The 18,168-nt window shown below is 37.4% G+C and overlaps 2 protein-coding genes across 2 annotated transcripts; both read right to left on the minus strand.

The window, feature by feature from the left end:
• Positions 1–456: 456 nt before the first annotated feature.
• On the minus strand, positions 457–5,441 carry LOC129375803 (triosephosphate isomerase). Its single transcript, XM_055055088.1, has 7 exons — positions 5,173–5,441; positions 4,041–4,164; positions 3,622–3,721; positions 3,039–3,156; positions 2,332–2,417; positions 1,453–1,540; positions 457–1,126 (listed from the first exon to the last, which is right to left on the minus strand). Exons 1-7 carry the CDS (start codon positions 5,279–5,281, stop codon positions 1,008–1,010), a joined length of 744 nt encoding a protein of 247 aa, XP_054911063.1. The 5' UTR covers positions 5,282–5,441; the 3' UTR covers positions 457–1,007.
• A 1,366-nt stretch (positions 5,442–6,807) lies between these two features.
• gnb3b (guanine nucleotide binding protein (G protein), beta polypeptide 3b) lies at positions 6,808–14,077 on the minus strand. Its single transcript, XM_055055330.1, has 9 exons — positions 13,821–14,077; positions 11,872–11,988; positions 11,542–11,687; positions 10,768–10,831; positions 10,309–10,465; positions 10,165–10,231; positions 8,980–9,181; positions 7,949–8,165; positions 6,808–7,814 (listed from the first exon to the last, which is right to left on the minus strand). Exons 2-9 carry the CDS (start codon positions 11,938–11,940, stop codon positions 7,708–7,710), a joined length of 1,029 nt encoding a protein of 342 aa, XP_054911305.1. The 5' UTR covers positions 11,941–11,988; positions 13,821–14,077; the 3' UTR covers positions 6,808–7,707.
• Positions 14,078–18,168: the final 4,091 nt, after the last annotated feature.

Genomic DNA, 18,168 nt, shown 5'->3' on the forward strand with positions numbered 1-18,168 from the left:
AGAGTGCAGAGAACTGCAGTGCTTCTGAAAATGCAATGTCTCTAAGATTTTCCGTTGGGCCGATCTAAAGGCAGTAAAGGTGTTGACAGATTAATTTGCACTCCCACTCATGGGCTCAGTTTGTTTTACAGCTGTTAATACAAGAATCCCCGCTGCTATCTTCACAGTTATTAGAACAGGCACAATACTAGTGAAGGTCTGCCATGAAAGTGTGCTTTTTGAAAATCTATCAAAATATGAAAAATCAGCTCAATTTGCAGGACTGGGGAAATGGGAGACAAGAATTTTGAGGATTGCTGCAAAAAGCAACAAATTTGCTCATATTAAAAACTAGGAAGCCATATAACAGTTTGACCTAATGCGCGATATTTGTGAATAAATCCAGGATGCTTTCCCCAAGCACTTTTATGTTAATTGCCCTCAAAAATGGCCCTTATAGAGATGAAACCATTGCAATATGTTTCAACATTTTATTTATTTGCTTCCAGTGTACAATGATCAGTTTCCTGATCGCTGCATTTTCTGAAGTGCAACCTGAGCCAACGTTAAGCTACATACAGTCATAAAGCTTTTAGACCTACTGAGAGTCACTGACTCTTCACATTTCCTTTCCATATGTCAATGTAAGGGAATTATGTCTAGAACAGTAATTATTACAGACTGTGTGTTAGAATACAGGAGAGACAAATGTCACAGGAGTGAAGAAAAATTACATTATTTAGTTAGCAAACATACACTGATGGATGCAATTTTTTAAAAAAAACTTCACAAGTTAAATTAAGAGCAGGTAATAATGAGATTGTCCTTTTCAACCTAAACCCTACTGAAATTATGTCAATGGTAATTATATCTCACTTTTTAGACAAATAAGTGTCAAATTACATAAAAAAAAAACATTCACGTAAAACAGACATTTGTTTGTGCATGAGTCAGCTTAGTTCTCATAAACTGCAGTGAGTGGCAGAATAATGTGAAAATGATCCCAGTTTAGAGATCGTCTTTACACTTTATGCACGAGCATTGATGATGTCGACAAACTCTGGTTTCAGAGAGGCTCCGCCAACCAGAAAGCCGTCTACGTCGTCCTGAGACGCCAGCTCCCTGCAGTTTGCGCCGGTGACTGAACCTGGAGGACACACCCAGCAGAGAGATGCATAGTGTGAATGAAACTTTGGAGGAAGAAAAAACTTTGGAGGAAATAATTCTTAAACACAGCTATGAGTGGTGCATTGAAAAAAAGCAGAAGACACAACAGGTCTCTTTAAGGGAAACCTGCACTTAAAGTACGATGCGAAACTTTAGAAAATCTTCACTAACTTCTTTATTCTGGTCTTTCAGGAAGAATTCAAAGCGTTGGACAAAAGAAGAAATTGCTTGACTAGACAAGTATATTTACAGCAGCTAAAAATCGAAGCAAAAAAGAAATAAATGCAGTAAAACGTCACCACTAACCTCCATAAATGATGCGCAGGGAATCAGCTACGTCATCTGATACATTTGCTCTGAACCAAGCTCTCAGCTTCTCATGAACTTCCTGAGCCTAAGGAAGAAATACATATTGTCCATCTATCAAGTAAGTACAATTATAAAAATACATCAGAAATCAATCTGGGATGTTCTATAAATCTCTCAGATTCAAGTATGTCAGAACAAAAAAAGTGTTTTTGGAAATATAACACTAAATCTGCATATTCATGCAAACCAGTTTTTCTACAAGTTCGTGCTATTGTTTTGTCACATCTGTTCTAGGTTTGGGAAGTTTATGTTGCGCCTGTTGTGTGTGTTTCTATTCCTTCACATCTGTATTTGCATCAGAAACTTTATTCTTCTTGTTCTTTCTCATTTATATTGTACATTTTTGTGCTTTTCTACATGTCTGTTTGGCAGCCCCTAATTATCCTAAAAAAGTACATTTTTTGTTTTCATCTAATAATCATTTACAGTTATTAGCAGCTGTGGTAAATATGTTAAAAAAACTTAAATTATATATGTTCTGTTACAGCAGGATAACCTCACACTGAAACTTGAGAAAAAAATAAACTTTTATCATCAGTGAATTTATTCTGTGGGCGGGGGATAAAATTTTAGACAGTAATCGTTATTATGAAATCATCTGGGCCACAATTACCAAGTTTTTACACATGAAGTTTGTCCCAAGACTTTTATGGAACTGCAGATGTCCATGAATTGGCAGCACAGTTCAGAAAAAGAAACCATTCATTTATATTTTTCTTATTTGATGTTTTATTTTAGGATTAGTTCAGTCTTTTGTGCTTTCTAAGCCTTTTGAATCAAAGCAGCTAAAGCTACTCTGTCCCTTCTCATTGTTACCTGCTCAGGTGTGGCTGTCTTTCCAGTGCCGATGGCCCAAACAGGTTCATACGCCAGCACCACTTTCCCCCAGTCTGTCACATTTTCTGCAATAAAACATCCCTTTAATCCATCCATTGCAAATGAAAGCTCAAAGCTGTAATTAACCCAATCTGTTCATAAACCGAGTAATCCGGACAGTAAACATACAAAGTCTGCAAAGAACCGTTTGCACACAAACAGAAAGTAAAGTTCACATAGAAACGTGTCCTTGTAGCAGTGGGAAGCTGCAGGCACGGCTATGTCTCCTAAACTTTCTGCAGCAGCAGAGTCCACTGACCTATTTACATTTTAAAACAGTGAGCAACCTAGATTCAGTACAGGAGGAGAATGCATGAGGCCAACATGTGACCAGAGAAAAGATCATTAATCAGGTTACGTAAAGTAGAGTAAAATACAAAAAAACCTGGTGTACAGGTTTTAACCAGTTGTCCCAATCCATTCCAACTCTATTTGTTGATCACTTTTCATATAATAATATACCTATTTAAATGCAATATTTAATCATCATTGGCCTAGTATAGCAACTTTTATAGTAATTTTTTAAGACAAAAAAAAAAAGCTAAAGGAAGATATAAAACTTAAACCAAAGAAAATAAAACAAGAATGGAAATGAAAAACAAACAAACAAAAACTGAGCTGGGAAGAAACATGATAAATTTGTTCACCTGCAATAATCTGTGTCTGAGCGTAGACGACTTCTTCTGTGGAACCTGCCTCTCGCTCCTCCAGCTTCTCACCGATACAGGCGATCACTCCGAGATCGCTCTCCAGCGCGTGAGCAACCTGCAGATTTCATAACTTATCCATGCTTTACCTGCCACATCTCATGTATTTGTAAGAAATTCCATTTTACTTCTGTACAATGAAAATATAGGCATTCTGATACAGAAGATATGACCTGATACCATTATCACAACAAAAATATTTTAATCCCAGATGGTTTTTTTACTAATTTACTAAGAGAAAAAAAAGATCTTCAAACATCTAAATCAACAAACAGTAATAATTATTTGCTCAATTACAGATTTCTTGCACTTTTGATTGTTTCATTTTATGCTTTTTCACAGCACGAAAAGAAGGAATGGGAAAAGTCTGAGGAAACAGAAAAGGCTTCTAATTAACTGAGGGAAATAAATTGAAAAGAATCACAAGAAAGGACTTTATCATTTTCTATGACATGTAACGACGTAGACAGACATAGTAGTCAGTCAGTAAAATAAACAGTCTGTATCAGGAATAAAGTCTAACCTTTTGGCCGATGAGCTCATCACTTTCCCCGAACACATGGCGCCTCTCTGAGTGTCCGAGGATCACCCAGTCTGCCCCGCAGTCCTTTATCATGGCTGGGCTGGACGGAGGCAGAGGGGGGTAAACATGGTGGGGAGTAGGCCACCTCTTAAAGAGCTGAACTACAACAGATTGTATTTATTTGAACAAAGTAAGATTTTACTACAGCGTTTGGAAATGTTGAAATCTGTTTTTCATTTTCTAAACAACATTTCCAATTAGGCCTCCAAATTAGATCTGAACATATGACACATGGGATGACTTTAGGGTTTTCCCAACCTTTCGTTGATAAAAAAAGAACCACTTATCTAAAACATAAAATCAATCAGAACCATGTTTCTTTTATATTTTATTATTTTGCCTCTCAGTGGCTGACACACCTGATCTCTCCTGTAAATGCTCCTTTAGCCACTTTGTAGCAGTTCTGGGCTGAGACCCCGATTCTGGGATCCAGAAGGGACCGAGCAAAGTCCAGATAGATAGGAGGAGCAGCACACACCACCTCTGAAAACAATACAGAAGATTTATCTGTTAGTTCAGTGTTGCTTTTTCTTCTCTGTAAGAGCAGTTTAAAAGTAATGTAATTTTATAAGAATCATAATAGCTGAAACTTGCTTGATAATATATAGAAACTAGGCATTATTATTTATTATTTTTGAATTATTCACACTCTTCCATTCTGGATTCTTTATGAGTTTACTCAGAATCTTTCGTATGTCGCTTTTTAACCCATTACTGGTAAACTCTAGGAAAAATAATAAAATACAAATTGAATGCACTTTGATAAAATAAAAACAACAGAAAGAACAAAAAACATAAAGAAACCCCCAAAAACAAACACAGAGCTTAGATTAGTAAGTAAACTTTAATTTATAGAGCATCTTACATTCACCCAAAATGTAGCTTGAAGAATTTAATATTGATCATTATCTGTGAAAGTAGATGCATACAGAGGATGGAAAATGTCTGGTGCAAATTTGAAATGGTGCATCTTCTAGTATTTGGGTGAAATAACTATCAAGGATAAACTGCATTTAAGGAGCTCATTAATTGTTTTTCATTACAGGTATGCTTTTAAAATTTTAATTCTAATAACTATCAAGCCTGGCAACAAGATCCCTGCAATCAAACCTTGATAAATGATTTTTTTATCATTCAAATATGATTTATGTTTTCTAAAAGCACAAAAAACAATAATAGATTTTATTCTGTGCTCAATTTTAACTCATGTCTGAAATAAATTGCAGGTTCTTTCATGTAGAAAACATTCTCAAGAGAAGTGCAAGTAACTGAGTAAATGTAACTGAGTATTAGAAAGTACTCAGTTACTTTCTAATACTTAAAGACGGAAACGTCAGAGGACTTTTTGCAAGTCATCCTGATCACATGACTCCACCTCGAGCTGCATCCCTATATTTGTTTAACACTTTTATTTAGAAAACACAGCTAATAACGGATAATTATATGGGAGCGTTACATCCACCCCTGCAGCCACTCATCAGTCAGGGTTACCGGTCTGATCGTCCAGGCTGGCGGTGTTCAGAGTGGTGATCAGCTGTTCCAGGCTCTCCTTATTTCCGTTCATCTTCCAGTTTCCCCCGACGAAGAACCTCCGTGCCATGGCCGGTTGACGGTCGCTGATACCCGGTGAGAGAGGAGATGGAGGCCCCGGCGTTCAGTTCAGGCTGGTGTGTAGTTCAGGAGCTGTTGGAAAAATCAGTAGCAAACATACTTGCGAAAATCCGTCTTCTTCTGAGCTGGGATTAAAAGACCGACGTGGAGTAAAGTTTTAAGGGTGGTTATAGCGCCTCCTGCTGTGCGAACAAAAAGCAGCCTTCAAAATGTTGCATATTTCAATTGCTGTTGTAAAATTGTCTACTGCACTAAGAATTTATTTCACACACACAAAAAATCAGAGACCATTAGGCCGAGTGCACAATTTTAGAATAATTATATACATTTGTCATCTGAATTTTTATGACTAATTCATACATTTTTTTTCAATTATCTATATTTTGAAAAGCAAGTGAACACATTAATTAATACATCATTGAAAGTTTTACTTGAAATGAAAATGAAGTCCTACTTTTTAATAAAAGAAAACACATTATAATGAGATAAGAAAATACAAACAATTCTATACACTTACATCTTTAAAAGCTTTATCATGAGGCATAGAAAAACCTTATACTGGTTGGTGACAGTAAATACAAGCAGCTTCCTTCACACAGCTGAGAACAACTGGTAAAATTGAGAAACTTCTTTTAATTCCACAAAAGGACATGAAAATGAGGCATGTGGGAATCAGACATACAACTGTAATGTTTTCATCCATTAATTTTCTATACCCTCCTTTGTACTTGAAGGGTTGCATTGAAGCTTGGTGCCTATCTCCAGCAGTCATTGGGCCATAAGAGGACAAACAGCGCACACACATGCAAGGGCAAGTTGGAGAAACCAATGAAGGGAAGTTGAGGAAGTTGAGGTAGTTGAGGAAGCTAAAGCACCCAGAGAGATCAATAAAAACGGAAGTTGTTGGGAATTTGGTTCCCAATGTTCCACATATAGTGAATTTTTAGAGTGCAAGTCTAAAAGTTGCTCTGTTAACTGATTCTCTCACACGAGTGGTGGATCTCTGTAGCTCCTCCAGAGTTACCAGGGAGATATTGGCTGCTTTTCTGATTAGTTTTCTTTTCCGTTCTCAGAAAATGAGCTTAACAGAACTGTGTGAGATATTCTAATTAGGCTTGTTCTTTTATAACATAACACTGATTTAAATTTCTTTCTGCAATGTTCCTTATTCTGCTGGCCTTCACTTAAACAGCCATCCTCAAACTGAGATTAAATTACATTCAGATGCACTCTGTTCACTGTGAAGGCGATGTAAGTCCTTGCACTTGATTTAATTTAGTTATTAAAGGAGGCTGATTAAAAATGCAGACCACAATTCCCAAGTTCTTCTGGTGAAAATTTTGAAAAACTCTGGTTTTCCATTTCTATTTCAGTTATGTGCTGCTATGTGTTGCCTTGACATAATGAAAATGCCAAACACATTCAAGAATCTGGTTCTGGTGTGGAAAAGGTTCACTGTTGGAAGGCGCTGCAGCTATGTTTGGGAACAGAGACAAAAACACACAAACTCCAACATAACGTTGATGCAGAACTATTTATTAGAAAGATTTTCAGGAAACATTTTTGCCTTTTTGTACATTAGAGTTGGACACTTTTACAATAACTGCAGAATGCAGCTGGGCTGAAGGGGATGAAATTAAGTTCATATGTTTTTACAGAATGTTTTTCTGATTAGACAGCCGCCCTGCAGCCCAGTCTACCAGCCTGCTTCCAGACTGAAACTTTCTTTTTTGAGGGTTCTTCACAAACACTTTGTGTAACTCCAGCCTGTGTTAAACTGTTCTTAGGAGGTGAGCAATGATGACTTTTTGCAATATATTTACACTTTTTGGTGTGTGTATAGTCTGACAAAAAAAAGTAAAGAAAAATAAAACATTGTACATCAACTTCAGCCTAACTGTTGTACTATCAGGCATACATTAATTTATACCTGATCTATGGACGTTCAGGGCTCTTTTACAGATTAATGATCTTGAGAAAAGAAAAATGTTATTCTATAAGTTTGTCTTCAGTGCTTATGCCTTTCATCTCCTTTTATTGACAAAAACCTCTATGTGTTTCTGATCCAGAGCTTTTTCTTCCTGCTCTGGGAACATTTAGATTAATTGTGCTATTTTTAAAAACGTGTTTTGTTATTTAAAATGACAACACTGAAGTTCTTCTGCACATTTAGCAGGATGCATCGCGCATTGTTTCCCTGGTGCCATTTACACAATGAGGCTCATTTGCAACCACTCACGTTTTGCATACATTATTAAGGAAGAAGAGAGGAAGATAGGGAGAGGAGGCCTTTTTTTATTCATGCATCCTGCATGTTTTTTTTTACATAATGTCTCCTCTTTTCTTCATTTCCTTCCTCCTCATTTCTGCTCCTCCTCTTTTCTTCCTGAGATGTTTTCCTCCCACTGAAATGCCTCAGTTCCACAGTTTGAGGAAGCTGTCCCAGGATCCTGTGCAGACACCCATTCCATCAGCTGGGACGCCGGTGCAGCTCACCCTGTTGTCATGGCCAGAAAGCACACCTGCAGGACAGGGGGTGAATTGCAAGTAAATAGATAATAAATAGAGTAATAATCTTCCACGTGTCTTCTTTGCGTATATTTGAGGTAACACATCCATAAAGCCATGATCATAGTACCACTAAAAGAGCTCTCACCGACTTTCTCGCCCTTCAGTGAGTCCCAGATGTGGCAGTTGAAGTCGTCATAGCCTGCAAAGATAAGGCGGCCGGAGTTGGAGAGGGCCAGGGATGTGACTCCGGCGTTCAGGGTGGTGTCCGTGTAATCCAACACCTCCTGGTCGGCGCGCAGGTCATACATCTTGCAGGAGCAATCATCAGAGCCTGTGATGATGGCATTTCCACTGGGGAAGAACTGACAGTGGAAGAAAAACATTTAAAGTGTTTGAGGAAAAGATGGCGAAGTTTAGTGTAATATGGAGCTGCGAAGAAAAATTGTGAAGGATTTTGTCACATTTAGGTGCTTTAGATTGGAGAATGATAACCAGAGGATAAACACAAAGCAACTTTTTAAACCAGCACAAAGTGAAAATCTAATTGCTATCTTAAACCCAGTGGTGCCTAAAGTGGGTCCTCACAGGTTAGCACCCTGCATGTTTTAGTTCTTTCCCTGGCTTAACACACCTGGATCCAATGATGGCTCAGCGGAAGGCCTAAGAAGAACATTGACATGCTAAAAAGGTCGTGACTACCTCCAGGGAGAGAACTAAAACATGCAGGAGGCCCTTTTTCTTTAGAAAAAGCGGTTTTGCACTAGGATTATAAGTTTTTTTTTTTTTTGGCTATGTCAAAATAGTGTATTTTGAAAAACTGCACTGGAAACACTTTTTTCACATCACACAAGTCATGTGATTGATAACCAAATGTTACTAATGGTGGAAATGATAAAAAAGATGACAGGAAGTAGCAGAAGGATGATGGCTTTTTATCACATGAACAAACACATGGATGTTTTTTTTGGGAGAAGTGAGACAGGCCTTCGTCAACTCACTGAAATCATTAAAAATGATTTCATAACACTTTCAAAACTGATTTGTTTTTTCCTGAATTTGTTTAAGTCTGGTGACTATAGGTAGTTTTTTTGTGATCTTTAAACAAACTTCACATTGGCCTACAGACTCTATTAAATTTCATGATTCTTGTAAAACAAACCACCAAACAATCCTCACAGCAATGGCGTTGATGTCACTGGTGTGTCCAGAGAAGGTCTGCTTGCAGGATCCTTCCCTCACGTCCCACAGCTTGGCCAGAGAGTCGCAGGCTCCTGAGATGAACATGTTCAAGTCTGGAGACAGGGCCAGCGACATGCAGTCTCCGATGTGGTTGGTGTAGACTGTTTTCTGCTTGCCCGTCTCCAGGTCCCACAGGCAGCTAGGACAGTTAAGAAGGATGGCTTGTTGGTGCCATTTTGAATCTAATTATTAGGATTTGTGCATTTTTTAAATGTAAGCACAAATTACATGTGACACAGTAAAACCATACAAGCAGTCAGAAACAACACATTGACTGGATATATAAATAAAAGTATTATGTCTTGCCAATGGCACAGCAACATACTTAGAAATTAACATAGAAAATAAAATAATTGATATAAAGTATCATAATGTATTTTGAAATCAATATAATATTAGAGGATACATAAAATAAAATAACATTTATATGATTTACATAATAACTTTTTCTATACTGCAGAAGAAATTAAGTAAAACTGGATAAATATGGAAAGCAGAACTTGCAAGTTGCAATTATTTGCTATTAGGTACATATTTATCTCAGTTATTAGAGCTATGTCAAAGTTGAATAAAGTAAAAAAAATAAAAATAAAGTAAATTATTTAAAACCCACATCAATAGCAAATCGTTTAATTTTCAAGTATGTAAAAATGTCCATAAAAGTCAGATTGTTGTAACTGTGGATGTTTACTAAAAGGGTTTTCACTTTTACAAATCATCTAAGAGACTAATAGGGATTTACTTTTATTTTAAACATGGATCAAGTCTAAATTTATAAAGAGTTATAGAGATATGACATTAGTTTCCTATTTTTTTGTCATGTGAACCAAAATTGTCAAGTCTAAACTTCTTGCAGGCCCTGATGTTTTGTTTATTTTACTTTTTTAAAGACTAAATTATCAATCAAAATTATATTACAGCTTTTAACCTGCTCAATAACAAAGTAAAAATTCAGTATCTTAATTAAACCAAGAAAGTATTGAAATGTTTTGTAATTTGCTTCCCCATCTGTCCTGGGAAAGCTAGTGTCATCAGTCTTGATTTACAGTTATGAGCCACACAAAATCCATCCAAAACTGGCTCCTGGATGGATAAATGAGTTTTTAACTGTAAGAAACTCACCAGGTGGTGTCACCAGAAGCTGTCAGGATCTCAGAATCACTAAGGAAACGGCAGCAAGACAAGTAACCTGTGTGAGAGACACAATTTTTATTTAAAGTGGGTTACATTAAAGTTTTTAAGGTAGCAAACATGACTTGTCCTCACCTGTGTGTGCATCCAGCTCCCTGAGGGTCTTGGGGCTGGCAGCCTTAATGTTATAGACTGTGCAGATGTTATCCAGACCACCGCTGGCTACCAGGTTACCAGAAGGAGCGAAGGCAACACTCATCACCCAAGCAGACTTCAGGGGGACAGCAATCAACTGAGGAGAAAAATTTGGAATAGTTGTTTCATTCAGACAGTCACAGGTTTTAGTCAGCAGTACCACTTAATCAAACTTATTGTTTAGCTGTTTTATGTCCTATGTCTTGTCACTATGTCCTCCATTCAAACCCACAGAACAGTAAGGGGACTTCACTAACTTAACTTTCAATTACAAAGTTTATTCAAGTCAGAATTTCTGCAAGCATTATATATATATGTATATATTTGAAACAAAGCAATTAACAAACAGTCACAAGTCAACATAGTTCACACTTAATGAAATACTGGCCGTGATCCTACCTTGTTTCCAGTGAACGTGTCCCAGACTAGAAGCTTGCCATCCTGTGATGCACTGACCATTTGCCTTAGAGAGGAACACAACATCACTGTATATACAGCAGGTTTTTAGAAAAATATATATATATTGCAGTTAAGAGTTTGCACCCAGTTTTTTACCTTCTTGTGACCCAAAGATAACTAAGATAATGAGTGGATGGATGCGTTTTACCAGAGCATGTGGGATATGACTAGAGTCAAAATGTTTTGAAAATGTTTCTTTCCAGAAATAATTATTTCTCAACAATGTTCAATGTGGTGTCTGAATTTGAAAGCTCTGAAATAAGCTATAAACCTTTGCAATAACAAATGTGATATCCAGTTCAATAAAGAACCGGTGGGTTTACTGTTTAACCCACCGGTTACATTATATATATCTTTTTTTATATAAGAAGTTATAGAAGATAGTGATGCGATATAAAAAAAATAGAGCTTTAAGCTGCTAATTATGAAATAAAATCTTTTTTCCCCTTATTCTCCTTTTTAAGAGAAAATAAATGGAGATGTTTTTATTTAAGTTGATGATGCTCCATCTGAGTTACTGAAGTGAATCATAGAAATAATATTTATTCAATTGTCAAATCATGACATTTTAATAAATATATTTCCTCTGGGGGTAAACGAATAGTTTACCTCAAATCATAGTTTTGGCTATTATTTGAGCTAAACCAAGAAATCAAGCATTATTAAAAACGGGCACAATATTCAATAAAAAGTTAGAATTTCTCATCCTGTTACCTTGAATCTGCTGACCAGTGCATGGCATAGATCTTCGCCAGGTGGCCTTTGAGTGTCTTTCGGAGCTTCAGCTGGACCCGGCCCACAGGGGCCACGCCATTGGCTGCTGCTGTCATGGTGGTGTCGTTAACGGCCTTACGCGCCGCCTAGTGGACACATGAGGAAATACATATGTGTCCACTTCAAACAAGTTTGAAGAAATCTTAATGGATAAACGATGTAATGAAAGTGAGACCAGATGGAAATACCCTGATAAAGATATTGCTTCCTGTCTGAAGGTTTTAAGGAGCTTCTACAGGACGTAGTTTGTCTCATTCAGGAAATGCTCACCTCAATCTGAGCACGGAGGCCATCACACTCCTTTTTCAGTGCATCCATTTCAGCTTTCTCAGCTGCCATGATGACAGTTGCTGGAGGATGTTACTGATGGAAGATGACACAATCACTCTGTGGCAAAACGGAGTACAAGAAGGTTCAAAGTAAGGTGAGGAGGAAATTACAGACAAAAAAAATGAATTACTTCATAGAACTTGATGTATCACTCTCATTTTACTATGATAAATAATAAACTCCTTTCAGTTGACACAGCAGTAAATTACACTAACATCTTCTGACATTTCTCTGGATCAGTGAGTGACCTTGATTTATCCATCTCGAGCGGTTGGTTCCTGCTGCACCATCAAATCACAAAAATCAGATTCTACTGGTGTTATCCAAAACTGATGTTATAATCCTGACAGGTCAAATAATGGTAAGTAGGATAAAATAAGGAGGTATGAAAAAGAGGTCAAAGTAAATATTTTATAATAAGAAGAATAAAGTGAGGGGAAAATGGTCTCAACCTTTTAACTTCAGGATTCTGAGTCCTGTTTTGTTCTCGTCTGCTTTACATACTTAACATTTGAATTTACCTGCTCTTCGAAGACATTTGTAATAATCATATATATAAGGTATTCATTCAGTCACTTCTGTCCTTGTCAAACAACATATGAAGGGTTAAATGTCAAAGAAGAATCAAAAATTCCCAAAAGCCTTCCGTGCAGAAGTGTACAGTATGACTAATACTCTGTAATGGGATACTGACGTCTGACAAATTTAATGCCAAGAACCTGCTTACACCTACAGAGGCTAACGTTCAACGCTAAAATCAAACATGTTTGCAGGCTTTTTACATGATATATATCTTTTTACAGAGTATCTTGTTCACGTTTTGCCCTAGTTCTATTAAAAATTATATTTCAGAAACCCAGGAAGCACAAACACAACTTGCATACTGTATGCAACTCATAGTGAACAGAACAGCAAGAAATTATAAAGTGGCAGGAGAAATATGAACTTGTTGCGTAAGGAAAAAATCCAGAGTGTTGCCCTCCTGACTGTGTGCAAGATGTGTGAAGCATCTTGCAAAAGCATCTTGTTTAAGATGTGTGAAGCATCTTGCACACAGTAAATCATGACTATCATGGAGATGAAATGGATTGCAGGCCTGTCTGCTGCACATATGGAAGACTGAACCCGTGACAGAAAGAAGGGTAGAAGATGGGGAGACAGGAAGTGGAGTAGTTTCGTTGTTGAGGGGGTTTCTGAGGTGAGTTTGCTGCAGGGGTTTAAAATCCAGGAGATCTCAGAGGAGGCTTTATGGCCAAATCTCTTCTCATCCGATTACTACTCTTTACTTCAGGATCAGGGAACGAGCGAGGTGATGTGGAAGATGATGGAGAAAGAAATTGTTCTTTTGGAGTCAAAAGCATAACCAACACACACAGGGAGAGTGTTTTAGATCCAGCACATAAAATATCTAATGTAAATTAAACTCTTCAAGGTTGAAAACACATCATATAACCATAAAATCTCTTCATAAGAAAAAGTCTTGCAGAAGAAATCTTAGAGGCAGGAATCGGTTTAAGGTTTGGTTACATCTTTGTCACCAGGGACTAAGAACTTCTTTGGGTCCTTGTTTTTAATTCAAACATTGACATCAAAATGATGAAAGCAGTCACAGGTAAGGTCGTAAAATGAGTTTATAGGCTATAGTTCTAGCTTGAAGCTATTGGAATGATTGCTTGGATGAAGGCAAAAACCATTAATGGCTCCTTGAGAATTGTGGATGAATTATATTCCTGGAATCAGTGAAAGAAAATTACAAAATGGAGATGCAGAAAAAGATCTATGGTTGTCACAGTTTGCCTGCATTTGCATGGTGAAGCAATGTTGTTTATCAAACTTAAAAATCTTCCTTTAACAGTCACCTGCCCAGAAACATTTAAACAGAAACTCACCTTTTCCTCTCACAGTTAGGACCTTGTCTCTTATAACCGGGCAGTCCGGCTCTGTGGTCCCTATGAGTTTAGATTCCACAGTCCCAGGTTCGCCGGCTCCTCTGATGATCTACCCAATGCAGACTGCCGATCTGGCTACACCTGCAAAAAACTCTCTCTTTCTCCTGCCCTTCCTCCACTGTGAAGAACAGATGAGGATTGGAGGGGATGAAGGAGATAAGGGATGAAGAGATAAAGCACAAAGATGGGAACAGAGAGGGAAGGAGTGAGACTGAGAGAAACAGGGGGAGGGAACGTGGCAGAGTGCAACAGGTAAACTGATTGGAAGAAAAAAAGAGGTTATGAGGTCAAATGACAAAAGCAGGTGAGGAACCAAAGGAAGGCAGGAAGTTAAGTGAAAACATAGATGGAAAACAGAGATTTGAGATTTGCAAAGAAATAAAGTAATTTATTTTTTCCCCAAACACACAGGTGATTCTGAAGTAAATATCAATAATTCAAACTTCCCTTGAATTAATGATTAACTTTTGAAGAAAACAATAGAAATGGTTGAATGGGAATCATTGAATTAACTCTGAGATGTTTTAACCATCAAATTGGTGCAGTCACTTGTGTTTTTTTGTCGTAGGCCATGTTTTCTATAACTACGGGAGTTGATGGGTCGGTTAGTTAGGAGCGGAGGTTGACAAGGGGCGAATTGGTTTGGCAGAGCTAATGAGCTGAGCCTGGTTAATCAGGGTTTTATGAGATATCCGGGGATGGGCAATCTCGTTAGGGAATTAGAGCGGGTCGGGCGAAACGTGCGTCACTCTTGACTTGCAAAGGTAGGGACAAAAAGTGGATCAAGAGTCAACTGTGGCATTGTGCCTTTTTCAGAAAATTGATCTTTGCAACTGAAGAAATGCACTGCAAGACAAAAAGATATGCTCTCAGAATCTGTCCAAAGTCATCAGGTCTTCATGAAAGTCTTCATTGCGCCTATAAGCACTCCAAGACCAGATGGCACCTGGAGAATGTAAAGGCCAACAGGAGACCAGGCGACGAGGGGGTGAGCCATGTTCCGATGTGAAGTGGAGAAGGTTTTGGTTTGATCTTGTTTGGTCTACCCCTCTGGCATCTCGTAATCTGACTTGCAACGTCAGGAGGATTTGCACTCTTTCTTCCAGGAAATCTGGGTGGGCAAATTTAGAGGAGGTGGAGCAACTACTGGTAATTAGATCACCTCTTTTCATTAAAGTGGAAGGATGGAGGTAAGGATTGGGAGCCCAATGCATGCTTGAATTCTTGAATTTTCACATAAAATATAATTCTATTCCAATGGCTTCAATTCCATGTAAAAGTGCATATTCTGACTGAATATTTTAGAAATATCAACCTAAAAAGAGAATGAAAAAAAGCACATATTCTGGGAGCTAAATCTATGAACATGTTAAAATCACTTCATACTCATTGGACCAATTAAGCTCTAAATAAAACAATTCTCTTTGGACCTCTAAAATTTTATCACAATATTAATTTACATCACACATTTTGGGAAGTGCAATGCTGCACTTTTAGTTGAAGATTTTCTACAAGCCTCAATAATAAAAAAGAGGAAGATCTAAAACTCTCAACTGACCCAATTATGTGTGAGTGGGAATGGATGTGGTTTGGTCTATAGCTTTCTTCAACCCCAGAAGAAAAGGAAAAAGCCCAATGACGATGCGGGTTGATGCTGGTAAGAGAGAGCGATTATCCACAGAAATATGAGTTTGGTGTTAACTGAAAGGCCATCATCATCCAAAAGCAACAACAAAAATGTGAAATATCGAATCAGCTTCTCAAGGAATCACAAGACAGAACATCTATGCTTTGCAGTAACTATAACAAACGCCCTATTCACTTACAATTTTGGTAATTATTTCTTTTAATAAAGAGCATAATATGTTAGCCTATGTCATGTTCTCAGGTAGTGTAGCTAAATGATTATGCTTTTTATTTATTTATTTTTACAAAATCTGCAAGTCTGGCACTAATCACACATTAGTATGGCTAGTGAAACTGGTTGAAAGACACGATTTATCACGACTATTTTATAATAAAGCAAAAAGACATGTCTGAGTTTTGTATTTACTCTGGTTGTCTTTATTTGTTGACTTTATGTTATAAATACCAGAACACTTGCAAATGAAGTGTGGACATCATCAGTTAAGACTAATTTTGTTCTCTTGAAAGTGTTCCAGCTGGCTCTTTGTCTGCCTAAGACGTTAAAACAATTGTGAAATGTTTATCTCTTTCCTCAGACTCACGTGATTCTGTCTAAAAATAAAACCTGCTGTAAGTCACACTAAACTCTTCCTGAATGAGTTTAGGAAGAGTTAGGAATGAGTTTAATGCAAGTTTGTCTTTAGCATTAAGTTTAATCTGATCACAAAACCTTTATCTCAGTGATGCGCTTGCTGTTCTGTGATGTGATCCTTAAAGGTTGAGTGAGTCCATAAACAGTTATTGCCTTTTTTTTCTGAGTTGAGTTTGCGATCCATCCAGAGTAAAGAAGGAAACTGGGCCATGCCTCTGTGCTTTTCAGGATCTGGAAAAGTTGACTAACACAGTATATTTTGAATATTTGACAAGTAAAACATTATTTTAATAGAGTAGAGTAATTTGTCTCTACAATTTTACATACACCTCTTTTCACTGCAAAGAAATTACACTATACTGTGTTGTATTGAGTTTATTTACTTCCAATAAACTGTAAAACACAGCAAGTGATCAAATTATTTCTAATAGGAAGGTGAGATGTGGGTCAAATGAGTGTTGTGCCCTTAATCTGTTTGGCAAGTTAACAAAGACAATAATTTTTTTGAGTGAAAGGAGATCATTGCATTTAATATCTACATTTCATGTTATTTTCATGTAAGATGAATACAATACTGTTCTTTCTTAGCTGACTTAGAGCAAAGCACTATTACTTTTAGGTTTCTTAAAGCCATTGGCAAAAATCCCTATCCCTTCTCCAAGGTCAAGATGCTGACTCTGTTTTCTTTTGTGAGTTGATTGGTTTCCTGAACAGACATAAGAAAGGACAACAGAGCGTCCAGGTTTCTTAGTGTTGAAGGAAGGAAGTGATTGCTAGACAGGTAAAAACCCATCTACTGTCAGGAGAAAATTTTCATTGAGAAAATTTTATATCAAACATCAATTTTAAAACATTTTTAAATTGTCAAATAATTTTCTCCCTTAGTTAAAGAGAAAGCATGAACAAAGCAAGCAGTAGGTGCTGTGTTAAGAGTCCTGTGGCAATGATGCATTTTGCATTACAATAAATCTGTAATGCAAAATGCATCATTGCCATTTCAGTTCTGTTTCCAGAGAATTGAAATGGAAATTTCTTGCTCTATTTGTTTCACAGTTTGAGTGAGGAGCCGCTGTGCTGCTCCATCCCACTCTCCTGCGGTAAGTCTCGAGCTGTAATCCAGGCTAATGAAGTGGGACAGAAGAGGGCTATCTTACTTCCTGGTACCTCTCAGTTGTAACGAGCTCAGGAGTAAAACCCTGCACTCTAACTCTCTCCCCTTTTGGCCTCTTCATTCAGAGAAGCTCTTAGTCCACTTTGAGAACACAGAGAGGGGACAGAGTCACACGGAAAACTGGATGTTGGTCTCACAGAGGGATGTAGATTTGTTTTGTGTTAGCAATAGGCAAGTGGGACTTTAAAGAAATGAAATGGCATATCACCTGTTGTCTTCTGCAGATTACACCCTGGAAAGGTCATCAATCCATCACAACCCAGAGAAACACAAAGGGCAAACAACAAACTCAAACTTAAAGACCAACTAACCTAACAGGTTTGTTTTTGGACAGTGGGAGGAAGCCTGTGGATTCAAACTGCACACAGAAACATCCGGGCTAGGATTTGAACCCCAGGATCTTCTTACTACAGTACCAGTGGACTGTAGTTTTTTTAAATGTAAACCACAAAAAGCAAAACATAACGATGATCTCAATAAACATAATCACATAAACATGGATGATGTCTGCATGTTAACTTCTGACACGTATTGTTCTTAACCATGATCAAAATCAGAACCACTCAGCTTTATTGTGTACATAACCAAGGAATTTTCTAACTTGTTCTCACTGTGCAGACATTTTAAATATAAATATATTAATCTGAAAATAATCAGATTAATGTCCCTCTTTTTTAAAACCAAAAACAAAGGGCCAGTGGTATTGTTAATGAATGACTGTCCTCTGCAGTGAATAAAATCTGTAAATGAATTGATCAAAAATGCACCCAGTTTATTAGTTGGGTCTTGTGACGTCTTGGCAAATTTACAAAGGTAATTGTTGTCAGTCTGCACTGCCA

Source organism: Poeciliopsis prolifica, unplaced genomic scaffold, assembly GCF_027474105.1.
Source record: "Poeciliopsis prolifica strain line A6 unplaced genomic scaffold, Auburn_PproV2 SCAFFOLD041, whole genome shotgun sequence".
Classification (NCBI taxonomy): domain Eukaryota; kingdom Metazoa; phylum Chordata; class Actinopteri; order Cyprinodontiformes; family Poeciliidae; genus Poeciliopsis; species Poeciliopsis prolifica.

Coding starts and splice junctions, on each gene's coding strand:
- LOC129375803 (XM_055055088.1), bottom strand. CDS start 5,281: ATGGCACGGAGGTTCTTCGTCGGGGGAAACTGGAAGATGAACGGAAAT. Junction 1,541..2,331: donor AGACAGCCACACCTGAGCAG/GTAACAATGAGA, acceptor TTTCTTCCTTAG/GCTCAGGAAGTTCATGAGAA. Junction 1,127..1,452: donor CCTGCGCATCATTTATGGAG/GTTAGTGGTGAC, acceptor TGTGTCCTCCAG/GTTCAGTCACCGGCGCAAAC.
- gnb3b (XM_055055330.1), bottom strand. CDS start 11,940: ATGGCAGCTGAGAAAGCTGAAATGGATGCACTGAAAAAGGAGTGTGAT. Junction 11,688..11,871: donor GCCTCCGTGCTCAGATTGAG/GTGAGCATTTCC, acceptor TGTGTCCACTAG/GCGGCGCGTAAGGCCGTTAA. Junction 10,466..10,767: donor ACACGTTCACTGGAAACAAG/GTAGGATCACGG, acceptor TTTTCTCCTCAG/TTGATTGCTGTCCCCCTGAA.